Raw genomic sequence first — 17,964 nt, forward strand, 5'->3', positions numbered from 1 at the left:
GTCCCTTCCGGAAACTTCTTCGTCACGATCCCCCCCTCCTCCCTCTCCGGCAACCCCCACCTCTGCGGGCCTGCTCCCAACCGATCATGCGTCCTCCCGAAACCCCTCGTCCTAAACCCTAACTCATCCTCCCCAAGCCCTGACCGTAACCCCACTCTCACCTCCTCTAACCTGCATCACGAAAGAATCATTTTGAGCATCTCTTCGATCATCGCCATCGCCGCTGCTGCCGTCATTCTCCTTGGCATCGTCACTATAACTATACTAAACCGACGGGCTCTCTCAAATTCTAGTTCTCCCTCTGCTGAGGGCTTGGCTGTCCCCGGTAGCGATTACAGTGGCTCGCCAGCATATACCGATGCTAACTCTGGGAAACTTGTCATGTTCTCTGGCGATATCATTAATTTCGCCGCTGGGGCTCATGCCATCCTCAACAAGGAGGCCGAGCTCGGCCGTGGAGGCTTTGGCACGGTCTACAAGTGCTTTCTCGCCGATGGTCGCCCTGTTGCCATCAAGAAGCTCGTTGTGTCAAGTCTAGTGAAGTCTCAAGAAGAGTTCGAGAGAGAAATCAAGAAACTAGGCAAAATGAACCACCCTAACCTTGTACCGTTCCTAGGCTATTACTGGACTCCATCGCTGCAGCTTCTCGTCTATGACTATATCTCTGGCGAGAGCTTGCACAAAGCTCTCCACGGGAACTCAGATGCAGAGCCCCTCTCTTGGAACGAGCGATTTGACATAATCCTAGGCACTGCAAAGGGCCTCGCCCATTTACACCGTCATAACATAATCCACTACAATCTGAAGCCGAAAAATGTGCTAATCGATGGCTCTGGCGAGCCAAAGGTCGCGGATTATGGGCTCGCGAGTCTGTTGCCAATGCTGGATCGATACGTTCTGAGCAACAAGATTCAGAGTGAATTGGGTTACATGGCACCAGAGTTTTCTTGCGGAAATGTGAAAATAACAGACAAGTGTGATGTTTTTGGATTTGGAGTTCTCTTGTTGGAGGTAGTCACAGGAAGAGAGCCCGTGGAGCATAAAGAAGACGGTGCGGCGGTTCTTTGTGACGTGGTGAGGGGTTTGGTGGATGGAGGAAGAGCACAGGACTGCGTCGACGGTAGGCTCAAGGGGAGGTTTCCGGTGGAGGAGGTGGTGCCGGTGGTGAAGTTAGGGTTGTCATGCACGTCGCAGGTGCCATCAAATCGGCTGGAGATGGCTGAGGTTGTCAAGATACTGGAAATGATCAGATGTCCTAATCAGGACGAACTGAGTTCAACCTGATATGTGTTTGTTGTTCCTTTGTTGTTTTCAAATTTTGTTTGAAAGTTTTGATGTATGATTGTATGGGAGGTAGAATGAAATACAATTTGGTTGTTAAGAAAGAAAGGTAGGCTATAGTAGTAGTGTTAGCAGGATGAAATGTTGAGGTGTATCATTGCTTTTGAGATTTTGGAGGGAAGGGGATTTAAGTGATCTTTCTCTGATTTGAAGTGTTCGATGCTATCTTGATTCACTTGCGGAACCCTAAAATCATTGTATTTCTCCATCCTCAAATACTCAGAGAGCTCATCAAGTTCTCAAGCTTCAATTGCAGTGACCAAAAGGTCATGCGGTGACATTAAACGAAGGATTAAAACAGAAATTTCTCCATCTCTAGCAGGCCAGACAGAAATTTCGTCGTCAATTTGTTTCAGGTTTTTTCAAAATGAGATGAGATTGGCTTTTAGAGATTCTGCACTATTGGTACGTTGAAAAGCAAGTAGTATCAGTGCTCTGCTCTTGCTCATTGAAGGAGGTGACAAAGTAGAAATTTGGAATCTTTTGCCTCCTTTCTTTATAGGGTGGCGCTACAGTCACACCCCCAACCACATCCCCAACCACACTCCTCTCTAGCTACAGTGCATTGGGGCCCACATGGGAATTTTTTTAAAATTCTCATATGAGCCCCAGTGCACTGTAACGAGAGATGAGTGTGGTTGGAGGTGTGCCTCTAGCATTTTCCTTCTTTGTGAAAGTTAACATGCTCATCCCACATTGGGCTCCCGAGAGTCTTAAAGTAAAGCATAGAACAGTAGATGCCCACAATTATTCTGCTATCACAAAGCTAGTGAAAACGTTATTCACAAAAGTAAATGTCAAAAACTGATGATCTTGATTTATAGAGGTCTGAGTCTAGTTATTATTCACACCTAGTGTGAAAGAAATTGATCAAGAGACAACATGATGTGCATCCCCTTTACCTTTCATCACGCGCGTGGGAGCTTGGTGAGCACATTGATTCTGGGAGTGGATGGGCATTGGGTCCTCGCGTCAACACGCAACACAAAGTTAAAGCTGATGATGGTGTTGATTTAAAAAAATAATAAGCATGCCCATGCTTTTATATGGTCAGGGGCTATATACTTTGTGGAGATCGATGATCATGAGCTGAAAGCCCGAAGCCTTGAATATGATAAACTCAGCTAAAGGTGGATAATAGGAGACTACGTATTCAAAAAGTAAATAAAAAGTTAACCGAGAAACTCACATTTAACTTCAGAATTACTTGAGTCCACTTTTGACTGAAGCCTGAACTAGAGAAAGCAATCCGAAGGCCAGTTACCAAAACTCTCGGAAACTCAAGAGTTCAGTCACTAAGAATGCCAAAATTCTTACTCTTCACAGTTGCATATATGCTTAAAACAACATATAACAGTCAAATTGGAATTTGATTTCTTTTGTAAGATTAATGTCTCTTTTACAGCAACATAGGTGCGCGCGGAACAGGAAACAGCAGTAAAAAATTGTAAGATGTAAACATATATCATACCACTTGAATCTATACGCACATCCTTCAAACTACGGAGTTGTGTGGACCTCTTTAAACTAAGACTTCAGATGACATGACTAACATACAATCAAATTGACAAAGAAATTGTTCAGGGGGGACGAGAAACCAAAAATGATGCAGATCAATACTCGATTGATATACTGTCCAGTTCCTGCGCTTTTGCTTAAGCTATAGCTTTTTATGTCTATGCTCGGCTCATGTACTGTCCGGTTCTCGTGTCAACCATTATCTCATCTCCTGTGTTCACAAATAGAGGTACGTTCACAACTGCACCGGTATCGAGTGTAGCTGGTTTTGATCCTCCTGCAACGTAACATATTTATGATAAATCCAGGATTGCTCTTTGTATCTTAATTTTTGATAAGTATGAATATCTAATTTGCATATAGCAAGCAGAACAGAGAGTATTAGCTAATCCTTCCTAGAGATATGCTTCATTAACTCTAGATCTCAATCCTTATTCAGCGGTTAAAAGTAGTTAATTAAATGTAAAAGTAGTTGACTAAATGTACATTATAACTTTTTTCTCAAAACGAATAAAAATAATTTGATGAGTTTATTGTGTTGATGGAGAAAAAGGTTATTCAATGAACTAATTGTGCTGCTCTTTTTTAATTCAAAGAAAAAAGAACTTGGACCCTGTTCTGCTCATCACAGGCCCTGCTGTCATGAGACAACTTATAAGCTTCCCTAAAATTAAAATGATGATAATAATTAATATAAAATAACCATCTATTCCAACAGAAGGTTATCTGAAAATCGAATGGTGTTACCTTGTGCAGTGTCGCCTTTCCAGCCAGGATCCACTTGAACTACAGCCAGCTTAACTGTGATGGGTAGCTCAAAGTCGATAACCTGCAAAACTCATGGTAATTTCAGAAATTATGCCACAAAAACTAATAGATTGGAATTCATATATGGATAAAGGAATTACCCGTCCATTCCAGAATAGTAAATTACAGTCCATTCCCTCTTTTAGCCATTTCTTTTTGTCGCCAACTTCTGCATCACTTAATCGAGATTCTTCATAAGTTGACTGCAAAATATAAAGCACATTAATAACAGATTGAATTTAAAACTATTCGTAAAATTGAAAATAAGAGTTAGGGTGTAATGATGAGTTTGGAGTTATCTGAAATCACCCACATCTCCATTCAAACAATCAACAAAAATGTAAATTTTGACTCTTGAAGAAACTTATGAATCTTACACCCTCTCTCTTGTAGCTTAACAAGGTCAGAAAATTTATGATGAGGAAGCTCAAGCAATTGCTCATCTTGAAGCTTTCCTACTACTGAATATAAACTTCCTAAACAAATGAATGGAATAGCTCCTTAGAGTTCGATTATCATGATATCTCTCATCTTAATTTACTCCATATTCTTCTATTACTGTTTACTATTTGTTGTAACTTTGCTTCCCATGTGCAAAGATTTTGTTAAACTAGAAGCAACCTGGAAAAGATTGTACACAGAAGGTAATTAAGGAATCAACAAGTGAAAACAAACAATTCATGGATTTTGACAAACTACTTATAGGAAGAGATGGGGAAAGAAATGATGGGATATGGAATTTGACGAAACAAGGAAGAGAAGTATTCAGCAATATTTTATAGGAATTTGATTTTCCAATCACAAGATTCACTTCCAGCAGAGTAATAAACACGATTTGATATAATACAACAGGAGATCAAGAAAACTGCTAGGACATTATTTATGAGATAAGCACAATAATATCTTTCAAATTTTCAAATCATCAACTGCAAGGCCGGTGAGATAACAAATAAGCATACCAGATCCATGAAAACATACTGGTTTCCATCTTTGTATGTAAATTGTTTGGTTTCTTTTACTATGTCTGCTTGCTGTATCTGAAACAATAATAAGGAACATTGTGTTAAAGAGACAATGTTTTGCATTATGGGAACAAACACTAACAGAGAAATAAAAAGAATTCTGTAAACATGGAAGAATGTAGATTAGACTACCAATAGGAAACAAATTTGCAAACATTGACTGTGAAAGCAATTAAATTTATGTCTTTCTTTTGACAATTAAACTTTCACGCTTTACTGGAAATACTGATGGTATCACTGCAGTCTTTGTGTACGTTGCATAATGGCAATACAGTATTTTTTGCCTATGTTTGCATATTAATCATGAAGCTGCTGCTCTCATTTATCATTGTACACAACATTTTGATGTAAGAATCAGGTTGCTTCTACAGATAATATGATACATTTGAACATAATGTTATAAAATTCTAGCCCATTACTAAACAATTTCGTATTTTATACATTTAGGTTTAGTGCAATTTGATGTATACCAATGATAATTGTTCTTGCAGTGGTAATATGCATCCATGTTATGTCCTATCTCTATCTTTTGTCATTAGAGAGCATTTACGGTGTTTTGCAGAAAATTTTTCAAAGTTAATTGTGTCTTAAGAGTTATGCACGGTTGTAAGTTGCATTTAGCTAATTTAATGGAAAATCTGTCCACAACTGTTCACTTTCTGTTGACTACAATACACTGTTGGCTGTCAAAGTTGATGTTTGTATGATGAATATAGGCAAAATGGCCAAATTGGTATATTTTGTAAGGTGACAAAATGGTATAATTTTTTTTACTTTTGACAAATTGGTATATTATGTGAACTCTGGAGTCATATACCCCTTAAGTTTGGCCGGATCTATTTTTCCGGCTAATTTTTACACGTGGTGCCAACATGGCATCCAGCGTGGCGGGATTTATTTCACAAAACCCCTCATTTGTAGAAAACCCCTCACAAAGTTCACAAAACCCCCTCATCAAGAATCCAATCATGCTCCTAAAACCCCTCCTCCTCCTCCTCCTCCCCCTCCCCCTCTCCCTTCTCCTCCTCCTCCATTACTTTCCAAGAACATCTTTCTCATCCCCTTCACTGTATTTCCTCCTTAGAGCAACTCTACATATTATATCACTACAAAAAAAAACTAAATCGAAATTCAATCACGAGATAAACAAATGCATCCACCATTACTTTCCAAGAATGCCCAGCAGCCCCAGCCTGCATCCTCTGCGTAATCAACAAATGCATCCACCATTACCTCCCAAAAACTTCTTCGGCACCATAATCGCCAACGACACGACATTCCCCATCGCCCCCGTAGTCAGCGGAATCAAAATAGGAGGGTAGGCCGGCCGTTTCCCCAACATCGCCTTCCCAAACTCGCAAGTCCCGAAGTAAATCGTCAAGCTCGTCGACGACCCGACGAGCACCGCCAACAAGCCGCGATAAAACCCTAGAATCCCATCGGATCTGAAGGTCCTGACAGCGGCGTCGAGGGCGGAGGAGTAGATCTTGGCGGCGCCCTTGGTTTGGAGCTTGGTTTTGATGGTGTCGACGGGGAGGAGGCAGACGTAGGTGAAGACGCCGGCGATGCCACCGGCGGGTCCACGTCGCGGCCACGTTGGAGTCATGTGAGCCGTCACGTGAGAAAATTGGCTGGAAAAATGGATCCGGCCAAACTTAAGGGGTATATGACGATGGAGTCTATATAATATACCAATTTGTCAAAAGTAAAAAAAAAATTATACCATTTTGTCACCTAGTGTCTACAAAATATACCAATTTGGTCATTTTGCCGATGAATATATGAACATATAGAGCCATAGACATGTGTATGCAACAATATGCAATCAGGTTTTAAATACCTGTACTTTAATATTGAAATCTAATAATGGAAAGAATCCCAAATGAAGAGATATCAATTAACTCGATCCAAGATCAGAAATACCGTAGTTCCAGCTCGAAAGGTTTTATCAACTGTGTTCCCTGTAATATAATTGCGAACTTTTGTCCTCACAAAGGCTGCTCCTTTTCCAGGTTTAACATGAAGAAACTCTACAAGGAACATTGGAAAAGTAACATTTCAAATGAAAACATTAAGTCATCTATAAATCTGAATGATTTCCCGATTCTCCATGAAGTATGTTTTATGATGCCAAATCATATGGATCGATCGATAAAGTAATAGTAAAAGGGAAGTGATATTGAGATGCCTAAATTACCAAAAAATTATGATAACATCGTAAACTAGTTCCATTTTTTATTTTATTTTCTTTGACAGAGTTGAATGAATATATTCTCAATATGCCAAAAAATTGAATTGGCAACTACAATGCTCATTGCTGTATTTTTTTCACACGAGCAGTCTTACATTTTTATTCAAATTATGATCAATTAATTGATGGTCATTGTTTTCCAGCAACTTCCACGGGAGGCTCATGCATCATTTGTTACATAAAAGCATGACAAATGAAAACTACCAAGTAAACAATCTTAGGGCTCATGCATCATTTGTTACATATAAGCGTGACAAATGAAAACTACCAAGTAAACAATCTTAGTTCTCCTATGTTCTACACAAAGAACTTAGGATGTGTTTATTAAGTAGCAGCGAAATTTGGAAGTATATCGCAACGTCTTACGCTTCTAACTCCAACTACTAGAACACTCTTGAACCAATGCAGTATAAGTCCCATAATTTCGAGGTATTTTTACTTTTCCAAAAACTCTTTGGAGTTAAGACAACCATGGACATGCGACTCCAACTACTACTAATCATAGACTTCTTTGTATGCTGTCAATTCTCATAACTACCTACGAGAAAATTCAAGTATTATCATACATAGGAGAGAAGCAAAGAATGTTGAGGTTATTAATATGTGAATATAGTTCCATGTCAGATAGGATAAGAAAAAGTGATGGGTTTAATATAGGAGTTGGTTAGCTACAGCTTTTGGGCTCCATTTAAGACCTATTAACTCTAGCTTGGCCCTGATTTCTCCCCAAGAAAGTTATGCAGTTTAAAAAAAAAGTATCTACTTTTTCAACAAACAAGAAATCTACATTGTTTAACCCAGAAGAAATAAACTTCCAATTAACACTATTCACTAAAAATTTCTAGCATTTTAGTAGAAAAATTGAACATAAAGAGTCGACAGAATCACTTTGAGCAAAATTGAAAGCCATACCTATAACTCTCCAAGGGGCACCATCAACCTCAATATTGGAACCCACCTTGATATCATTGCTCGAAAACGCGTAAATTCCTGAAATCCAAATAAAAACCCATCAACAAATGAAACCCAGAATTTCAAAAACCAGAAAATTCCCCCTAAAAGGTTTACTTGGGTATCTAGAGCGAACCCCTCCTCCTCCTCCTCCTCCCCCTCCCCCTCTCCCTTCTCCTCCTCCTCCATTACTTTCCAAGAACATCTTTCTCATCCCCTTCACTGTATTTCCTCCTTAGAGCAACTCTACATATTATATCACTACAAAAAAAAACTAAATCGAAATTCAATCACGAGATAAACAAATGCATCCACCATTACTTTCCAAGAATGCCCAGCAGCCCCAGCCTGCATCCTCTGCGTAATCAACAAATGCATCCACCATTACCTCCCAAAAACTTCTTCGGCACCATAATCGCCAACGACACGACATTCCCCATCGCCCCCGTAGTCAGCGGAATCAAAATAGGAGGGTAGGCCGGCCGTTTCCCCAACATCGCCTTCCCAAACTCGCAAGTCCCGAAGTAAATCGTCAAGCTCGTCGACGACCCGACGAGCACCGCCAACAAGCCGCGATAAAACCCTAGAATCCCATCGGATCTGAAGGTCCTGACAGCGGCGTCGAGGGCGGAGGAGTAGATCTTGGCGGCGCCCTTGGTTTGGAGCTTGGTTTTGATGGTGTCGATGGGGAGGAGACAAACGTAGGTGAAGGCGCCGACGATACCGCCTATGAGGGATCGGTCGAGGAGGGAGAAGGATTTCAGGACGGAGGCGGCGGTGCCTATGAGGGATCGGTTGAGGAGGGAGAGGGATTTCAGGACGGATCTACTAGGGTTAGGGTTTCGTCGAGGGGAGAGGGAGAGGGAGGAAAATGAGGGGGGCCTGGGGTTTTTGACGTAGGGTTTGCTAGGATTTGAGAAGGAGAGGAGGAGAGTGTTGAGGCTGGTGAAGAGGGAGGGGAATTCTTGGAGGTTTGAGGAGAGAGGGAGGGGGTTTTGTGAAATAAATCCGCCACGCTAGAGTCCACGTCGCGGCCACGTTGGAGTCATGTGAGCCGTCACGTGAGAAAATTGGCTGGAAAAATGGATCCGGCCAAACTTAAGGGGTATATGACGATGGAGTCTATATAATATACCAATTTGTCAAAAGTAAAAAAAAAATTATACCATTTTGTCACCTAGTGTCTACAAAATATACCAATTTGGTCATTTTGCCGATGAATATATGAACATATAGAGCCATAGACATGTGTATGCAACAATATGCAATCAGGTTTTAAATACCTGTACTTTAATATTGAAATCTAATAATGGAAAGAATCCCAAATGAAGAGATATCAATTAACTCGATCCAAGATCAGAAATACCGTAGTTCCAGCTCGAAAGGTTTTATCAACTGTGTTCCCTGTAATATAATTGCGAACTTTTGTCCTCACAAAGGCTGCTCCTTTTCCAGGTTTAACATGAAGAAACTCTACAAGGAACATTGGAAAAGTAACATTTCAAATGAAAACATTAAGTCATCTATAAATCTGAATGATTTCCCGATTCTCCATGAAGTATGTTTTATGATGCCAAATCATATGGATCGATCGATAAAGTAATAGTAAAAGGGAAGTGATATTGAGATGCCTAAATTACCAAAAAATTATGATAACATCGTAAACTAGTTCCATTTTTTATTTTATTTTCTTTGACAGAGTTGAATGAATATATTCTCAATATGCCAAAAAATTGAATTGGCAACTACAATGCTCATTGCTGTATTTTTTTCACACGAGCAGTCTTACATTTTTATTCAAATTATGATCAATTAATTGATGGTCATTGTTTTCCAGCAACTTCCACGGGAGGCTCATGCATCATTTGTTACATAAAAGCATGACAAATGAAAACTACCAAGTAAACAATCTTAGGGCTCATGCATCATTTGTTACATATAAGCGTGACAAATGAAAACTACCAAGTAAACAATCTTAGTTCTCCTATGTTCTACACAAAGAACTTAGGATGTGTTTATTAAGTAGCAGCGAAATTTGGAAGTATATCGCAACGTCTTACGCTTCTAACTCCAACTACTAGAACACTCTTGAACCAATGCAGTATAAGTCCCATAATTTCGAGGTATTTTTACTTTTCCAAAAACTCTTTGGAGTTAAGACAACCATGGACATGCGACTCCAACTACTACTAATCATAGACTTCTTTGTATGCTGTCAATTCTCATAACTACCTACGAGAAAATTCAAGTATTATCATACATAGGAGAGAAGCAAAGAATGTTGAGGTTATTAATATGTGAATATAGTTCCATGTCAGATAGGATAAGAAAAAGTGATGGGTTTAATATAGGAGTTGGTTAGCTACAGCTTTTGGGCTCCATTTAAGACCTATTAACTCTAGCTTGGCCCTGATTTCTCCCCAAGAAAGTTATGCAGTTTAAAAAAAAAGTATCTACTTTTTCAACAAACAAGAAATCTACATTGTTTAACCCAGAAGAAATAAACTTCCAATTAACACTATTCACTAAAAATTTCTAGCATTTTAGTAGAAAAATTGAACATAAAGAGTCGACAGAATCACTTTGAGCAAAATTGAAAGCCATACCTATAACTCTCCAAGGGGCACCATCAACCTCAATATTGGAACCCACCTTGATATCATTGCTCGAAAACGCGTAAATTCCTGAAATCCAAATAAAAACCCATCAACAAATGAAACCCAGAATTTCAAAAACCAGAAAATTCCCCCTAAAAGGTTTACTTGGGTATCTAGAGCGCAGGGGCATTCCGGGAAGAACCCGAGCCCTCATTGGGAAATGCAATGACCTCGAAGAGAAGGAGGCGGGCAAAGAGAGGCGAGGGTTTGCAGAAAGATGGAGGGAATTGATTCCCGCCATTTTTATTTTTATTTTATTTTTGCCTTTTTTTTTCTCCCTTCACTTTTTCTCTCTCTTTTATGTTTGCTTCGGAACTTGAGGGCTGCTGGCTGAGTGTTGATAAGGGAGCTACGTTTCTATCGGAGTGGGAAGAGGGAGACGGCGCTCACGTGATGTCCTGGCTTGTCACGTGAAAGAGTTTTATGTAAAAAGAAATGGTTTTTTTGCATAAATTTCACAAAACTACCTTACAGAATATTTATTTGAGAAACAATCATAGAATTTTGAAAACTGCTGAAAATTAATGTTGGCTATGTTAACAGCTTGAGTAAATGGTCTGAACCATCACTGAAAATAGGAGAGTGAAAGAAGGGTAATATAGAAGATGTATAAACTACATAACAGAAAAATTGTCTAAATTGTTCTAACTATAGTCAGACATGATAGTTTAGTTAAAACGGTTAGTTTAGTTAAAACGGTTCGTTGTAATTTTCCCCGAATAAAAAAAGTAAGATAGTTTTGTACAATACTCTAAAATTCATAGCGGTTCTATGAAACTTACACATTCTAGGTAAACGAAATTCTGTCTGCGGTACATGTCTAGTAAAGCCCTGCTCTCCAACTAGTTAATTCTTAGTTACATTTTTATCATTCGTGGAAACCTTTTATGTTCTTTATAATACAGATGTCCTATAAGTAGTACTCCAATGTCTCATGTTCGACTCTCCTGGGATGCACCTACACAAATTTAATTTTATAAAATACCTGAGGCCATGCGTTGGAGGGTGCCCCTTAGCTACACCCGGAGGGTGCCCCTTAGCTACACCCGGAGATTTTGACTATGGATCGTGGGTAAGTTCCCTCGCCAAACCAGAGGGGGAAAAAAGGATTTCAAGAGAGTCCAGAATGCTTGTTTTAGCAAAATAATCTTCAAATATGAACTAGCAATGAACGCAAAATGGGTAATGTAATGCTTTAGATCTAACAGCGGCTTCCATTGATTCCACACATTCAATCACAAGCAAATATCATATACAACATGAATTTTATGTATTATTTCTCGTTAACATTTCAACACCCCGTCACCAAACTTCCTCTGAGATTCCAAGTCCTCATCCTCCTTGCCCAAACCAACATACACATGCCCCTCAACATCATAACACTTGAACAAAACCAGGTAAAAAACCACGGAAAAAACCACCATCAAAGCCAAAATCCAACTGAACTCCAAATTAGCCAAAGCCTTTGCTCTCTCGAGGGACGCCTCATCCTTACACCTGACAACATCTCTCCCGTCTTCAAGCTTCAAGAAGCAGCCTTTTGGAATAAGCCCCGGTGACCACAAAGCAAACGCCATCACAATGAACCAGACCCCCTGGAAAGCAATGCTCACTGATCTCACAAAGCTCACTATAAAACTCTTCGGTAGTCCAATACCGATAACTGTAGCAATGAAACAGGCAATAATAACAATTTGCTGTAGCCAGTGATACTGCCCTTCAACTCCAGCATGATCAGTTGAATGCAGATGAATTAAAAGCCATTCTTGAAAGAAGGCCACAGAGGCAATCACCTGCATTAGATCAAGAAGCACGTTAGTATTTTGTGCACGTGAACGTGCACGGAATTTGTCAAATGCAATAGTGAATAATCCATAGATGAGAAGGAAGAGGGAGACTGAGAAGTGTTCAATGCAGCGGAGGAGATATGTGAGGGATAGTATAGTCGTTGGGTAAGGGTTTGTGGTGAGAGGGACAGAAGAGCTCCATGGTGATGTAGGTGAAGTTCGCTATAGAGATAAGGACTGGTTCTTGAGTATCGAAATTTGGGAGTTGGGAACCAAGGAAGAGATCTGTAGGTTGTCGGCTAAAGACAATGGAGCTTTATGTGGTTGAAGAGGTGTCGTAGGCCAATAAGTAGGAAACCAGTGCCAATTGCTACATGACCAGCTAACAAAAGTGCCATCTTTGAGAGGAGGTGACTCTATGAGAGACTCGTGATGAAAATAAGGGGAAATTTACTAGGATATTACGATGGACTTTCTTATAATTGTCAATCTAATGATAATTATCCAATAAATGAGCATGTGCAAAACCCATCTCTATAGCTTCTCCTTTCTCAAAATCCATTCCAATTGAGTAATGAAATGTCCACTCTTATGGAGATTGATGCCTCATTAGTAGCTATTTTTGTTAGGTTCTATAGTGAAGTGAATTACTATTAGTTTTTAAATCTTCTAAAGAAAAAATTTATCAACTTCCATGTAAAATTAGTAGATACAGATTAATAAGTTTAGGGTTGTTGTTTATGCTATTATATTGTATATTGTATTATTTTATTATCTTTGTTTGCTATGAACCAAGTCTAGTCGTGCAGCATATCAAAATTGCCCCTTTTAATCCCACTTTTTAACCTAAAGCTCAGCAGAATTTCAAACTATTCGTTAACCTCGGCTGAACATCACTTCAAATTAGCATCCAACACCCAATTCACTGATAAAGCTGTTAAAAAATTATAGTTTATACGGACTTAGTGTATATGATATCCACAATAGACAGTATTATGATACCATGACGTTGTTTTACTATCATCTTCCTCCCTTTAGTTTCATCACAACATTTAAAACAGGAACTCGCAGAATACACAGCATATTTGTTCCCAAGTTTGGACAGATAATTTACGCCAAGTACAGAAGTTTAGTTATTCCAAGTAAAATTCTAGATGTGCAGATTTTGAAAGAACACGACTGGGGCGATCACCTATTTCAGACCAAGAAGCACGTCAGAGTGACGTGCATGAGCACAGATCCTGTCAAATACAATACAGAACAATGCGTAGGCGAGGAAAGAAAGGGAGCTTAAAGATTGCTCAAGGTTGTGGAGATGGTCAGAAAAGATGATCCAATCATTGCCTAAAGGTTTGTGTTTAGAGGCATAGATGAAAAGCTCATGGGCAATGTAGGTGGTGATCATGATGGATATGAGGACTGGCTCTAAGTATCAAAATTTTGGAGTAGGCAACCAAGTAAGAGATGTGTAGATTGTTGTCTGAAGAGAATGGAGTTTGATGTGGTTGAAGAGATGCAAAAGGCCAATGGGTAAGAAACCAATGCCTATTGTAGCATGGCCAACTAACAAAGGACCAGCTTTGAGAGGTGTTTCTATGAGAGAATGGTGATGGAGAAGCATATTCAAATGGTTTGGCTTAAATCCAAAAATCTACGCTACTATATTAAAAACCAAGTGACTGTATCAAAAAGTTTTGAAGGATAATTGAAACGCATATTCAAATCTAAGGATAGCTTGGTAATTTCAAAAAGAATAACTATTATCAATCAATCATGTGGGCCTCACATCCCCCAACATGGGATCTCTCAACCCACACCCCAAACATGCTCTCCCTCCTCTCTGATTCTAATTCAACCACACACTCACTCCTACCTCTTTCTAATTTTTTGCAAAATCAACAAAGCTTAACTGAAGGTATCAACATATTGACATATTTGGAAATATTAAAATATGATTAATATTTAAAATCTTTATAAGTTGAAAAACAAAAATGAATATAGAAATGCATCTTTTTAAAATTATTAACTTAGCACAACATAGAAAGAAGATTAATAATAATAAAATTATAATATATTTTCTTCCTTACTAAATAAACGATTGAAATATTTATTTTAGGTAATATCTAACACATAGGTCGTTTACGTATCTTAATAGTTGAATTATCATATCACAATCTAATAAAATTTACAAAAAGTAAAATTGAAATCTTCAGCATGTGCATTTGCACGTGCAAAAATACTAGTATGAGATTTAAAAAATATAACAAATAATAAGATCTGCGTTGCGAGCATTTGTAGTGAATTGTCATGGAAGGAAAGAAAGGAAACACATTGGGTTAAAAAAGGGGATAAGTGAGGGAAATTTTTTTTCTCCAAACTCCGAAAAAAATCATTTAGGCAGTAATTGACAAATTGTACAAACCTTAACCCTACTACCTTGATATAGCAAAGGTTGTGTAATAATATAAAATTACTATGAAGATCATATTTGATACTAACAAAAATCAAGAAAGGCTACATAATCTCTGGTTCTGTGTTTCTCCCCATCATAATCAAGTTCCTTAGTTATTCAAAAAGAGAATTACAACCAAAGTGGTGAAGAAAGCAACCCCCCACCCTCTTGTTCAGTGGCACAAAGAACTTGATAATGATGGGGACAGACACATATTTCAAGTTGGACAGACACATATTTTAAGTTGGATTATATATGATGGCAATATAATTCATGTTTCCTTTTGACATTGTTTTCATATTTCAAATAATTCAACACTAATACAGAATCATGGTCAACGTCACACACTGTACCCACTTATATGGGTGAATTACGTAAAACTTTTGAACCAAAATTTAAATGACTAGAAAATATATCAGAAAAGCTGTGCCAACAAGCTACCGAAAAACTATAGAACCATATTTGACTTGTAAAATGAAACTTATCCAAGAATATTCTTGCAAAGCCTCTTGCCATGAATCTAATATGCGAAGAAAGTTGAAGTACATAGTTTAATGTAACAGATTACCTATTATATTCTAAAAAGAGAGGGGGTTTTGGGCGATTATCATGACATTGCCAGTAAATCTAAAATTTGAAGTATCCCATTGTTTAATGCCTAATGTGGACAAAGAGATATCTTGTGGAAGGTAGGTAATCAATCAATGACAATCATAACCTAAAACTGAAGTACCCGTAATTCAGAATGAGAAATTAAGCCTAGAGTAAAAGAAACGGAACCATACACTGTAGATTTGTTCAAAGGACAAATTATTAGCTATGTACAAAATTCTAATTACTACAGTAAAGAAAAGTTCTCAATTCTTATTCCAAGACAAACTAATACTCAACGAGAACATCAGCAATTTCCCTTAGATAACATCATAAATCAGAATGAAAAAAGGGTTATTAGATATTAGTCCCTCAAATCTTTAATAATTCCATATTAGTCCTTCAAATCTCAATAATTGCTCATTAGTCCCTCATATCTTAGGTTATTAGATTTTAGTCCCTCAAATCTTCAATAATTCCATATTAGTCCTTCAAATCTCAATAATTGCTCATTAGTTCCTCAAATCTTAGTGTTATTGCAATTTGGTCCTCAATGACCAAAATACCATTGGCTAATGTTATTTGCAATTTGGTATTCTAAAGTTTACAAATTTTTAAACTTTGATACCCCAAAGTTTTCTTGACACATTAATATCCCAAAGTTTACATCTTTTTGCACTTTGATATCCCAAAAAAATTTTGACACTTCAATATCCCAAAGTTCACACATTTTTTTAACTTTCATATCCCATATATTCCCTATCTTTTTAATTATGATACCTTAAAGTTTACACATTTTTAACTTTGTACCCTAAAGTTTGGGGCAAGTGTCAAAAACAAAACTTCGGGATATCAAAGTGAAAAATGTATAAACTTTGTCGTAACAAAAGTGTTAGAAAAAATTTAAGGTATCAAAGTTAAAAAAGGTGTAAACTTTAGGGTATCAAAGTGTCAAAGAACTTTGGGGTATTAAAGTCAAAAAGGCGTAACCTTTAGAATACCATAGTGGAAACAACATTTTTCCAAAGAGTATGTGTTTTAAGAGTGAAATTGTAACTAAAGGGCATTTTGGTCACTAAGGAACCAAATTGCAAGACCCCTTAGGATTTGAGCGCCTAATGATCAATTATTGAGATTTGAGGGATTACTATGGAATTATTGAAGATTTGAGGGACTAATATATAAAAATACCCCAACTTGGGTAACTAGTAGTAAAAGATGACAGATAACCTTTGCTCCTAACATGATCAGTAGAATGCAAATGAATCAGAGCAATCACCTGAGTCAGACCAAGAAGCACATTAGGTTGGTGGGCACGTGCATAAATTCTGTCAAATGCAATACAGAATAATGTGTAGACGAGGAAGATCAGGGAGATCGAGGAGTGTTCAAAGTTATGGAGGTGATAAGAAGGGATACTCCAGTCATTATCTAAGGGGTGATGGTGAGAGGGAGAGATGAAGAGCTCCATGACAATGTAGGTGAAGCTTGCTATAGAGATCAGGACTGGTTCTAAATATCGAAAATTTGGAGTTGGGAACCAAGGAGGAGATATGTAGGTTGTTGGGTGAAGAGAGTGGAGCTTGATGTGGTTGAAGAGATGCCAAAGGCCAGTTAGTAGGAAACCAATGCCTATTGCAACATGACCAACCAACAAAGAACCCATCTTTGAGAGGTTTTTGATGAAAGAATGGTGATGAAGGTGAGGGAAATTTAAGAAGGCATGGTGATTATGTTAGGCATTTCATGATTGTGAAAATGAAATCCATTGACTTGCAATCCTAACTGGTTTCTAGATTTGTTTTGAGATTTCTTCAATAGCTCAGTCATTTTGATGGATATAGATATGATTCTAATATTAAACGAGCGCGAAATCTTAGTTTACCTAACAATATGCTTTGGCTTAAATCCAAATTTTGATATTTATAAATATACCAAATAAAATGATGTGCAAAGTGAGCATTTGCAGTGAAGTGTATTAGAAGGAAAGGAAGGAAACGAGTAAGGTACAAGAAGAAAGGAGTTAGGTGAAGAAAGCTTTCCTCAAACTCCAAAAGACAAGATCATTTTGGGTAATAATTTGTACAGATCCTAATCCTATTATCTTGATATACCAAACATTGTGTAAAAATATTAATTTACTAAGAATGATAACCTTTGACCTTGTTAACAATACTAAAATGATCAAAAAAGGCTACAGATTCTCTTATGTCATAGTCAAGGCTCAGCTGGGGCATATAACAGCTTCTGCTGCCACTGCTACACCTTGCAGTGCCAAAATTTCTTAAGCTTTCTCAGAAAAAGTGAATGAAAGGGCAAGATAAATGAAATTATCTTTGACATTTGCTTATTGTGAGATTTGAAAAGAAAATTACAAAAGAAGTGATGAACAAAACAACATTCCTTGCTCCGTTGCACAAAGAAACCTAGTTCAAATTTCAAATATTTGAACACGGTATACAATCTTGTCAAGCTTACACACTGCGTCTACTTTGAATAAACTTCTATTGATGGCTCATGTAAATTTTTTGAACCATAATTGGAAAATGACTAGTCGTATATCAAAACATTTATGCAAGCAAGTGTA

General features: G+C 37.9%; 3 protein-coding genes across 4 annotated transcripts in view; 1 reads left to right on the forward strand and 2 right to left on the reverse strand.

Moving 5' to 3' along the window:
- The window catches only part of LOC109851366 (probable LRR receptor-like serine/threonine-protein kinase IRK), a 2,463-nt gene extending 976 nt beyond the window's left edge, over positions 1-1,487 (forward strand). Inside the window, 1 exon segment of the mRNA XM_020421452.1 lies at positions 1-1,487. This exon segment is cut by the window's left edge and continues 20 nt beyond it. Coding sequence (XP_020277041.1) covers positions 1-1,284 — 1,284 coding nt within the window. The 3' untranslated portion in view covers positions 1,285-1,487.
- LOC109851369 (elongation factor P) lies at positions 2,702-10,892 on the reverse strand. Its single transcript, XM_020421457.1, has 7 exons — positions 10,653-10,892; positions 10,497-10,574; positions 9,257-9,363; positions 4,626-4,703; positions 3,768-3,869; positions 3,607-3,688; positions 2,702-3,136 (listed from the first exon to the last, which is right to left on the reverse strand). The coding sequence occupies exons 1-7, from the start codon at positions 10,786-10,788 to the stop codon at positions 3,018-3,020; spliced, it is 702 nt and encodes a 233-aa protein (XP_020277046.1). The 5' UTR covers positions 10,789-10,892; the 3' UTR covers positions 2,702-3,017.
- LOC109851368 overlaps positions 11,778-17,964 on the reverse strand; it is a 12,027-nt gene continuing 5,840 nt past the window's right edge. Inside the window, exons 1-2 of one of the 2 annotated variants that reach the window (XM_020421455.1) lie at positions 16,657-17,878; positions 11,778-12,340 (exon numbers count right to left, since the gene is read on the reverse strand). In XM_020421455.1, the coding sequence (XP_020277044.1) occupies positions 11,831-12,340; positions 16,657-17,043 (897 nt within the window). In that variant the 5' untranslated portion in view covers positions 17,044-17,878 and the 3' untranslated portion in view covers positions 11,778-11,830. Of the gene's footprint in view, positions 12,341-16,656; positions 17,879-17,964 lie in introns of those variants that run through there. The other variant, XM_020421456.1, reaches the window with a different exon arrangement.

This window comes from Asparagus officinalis, chromosome 8 (assembly GCF_001876935.1).
Source record: "Asparagus officinalis chromosome 8, Aspof.V1, whole genome shotgun sequence".
NCBI classification, from domain to species: Eukaryota; Viridiplantae; Streptophyta; class Magnoliopsida; order Asparagales; family Asparagaceae; genus Asparagus; species Asparagus officinalis.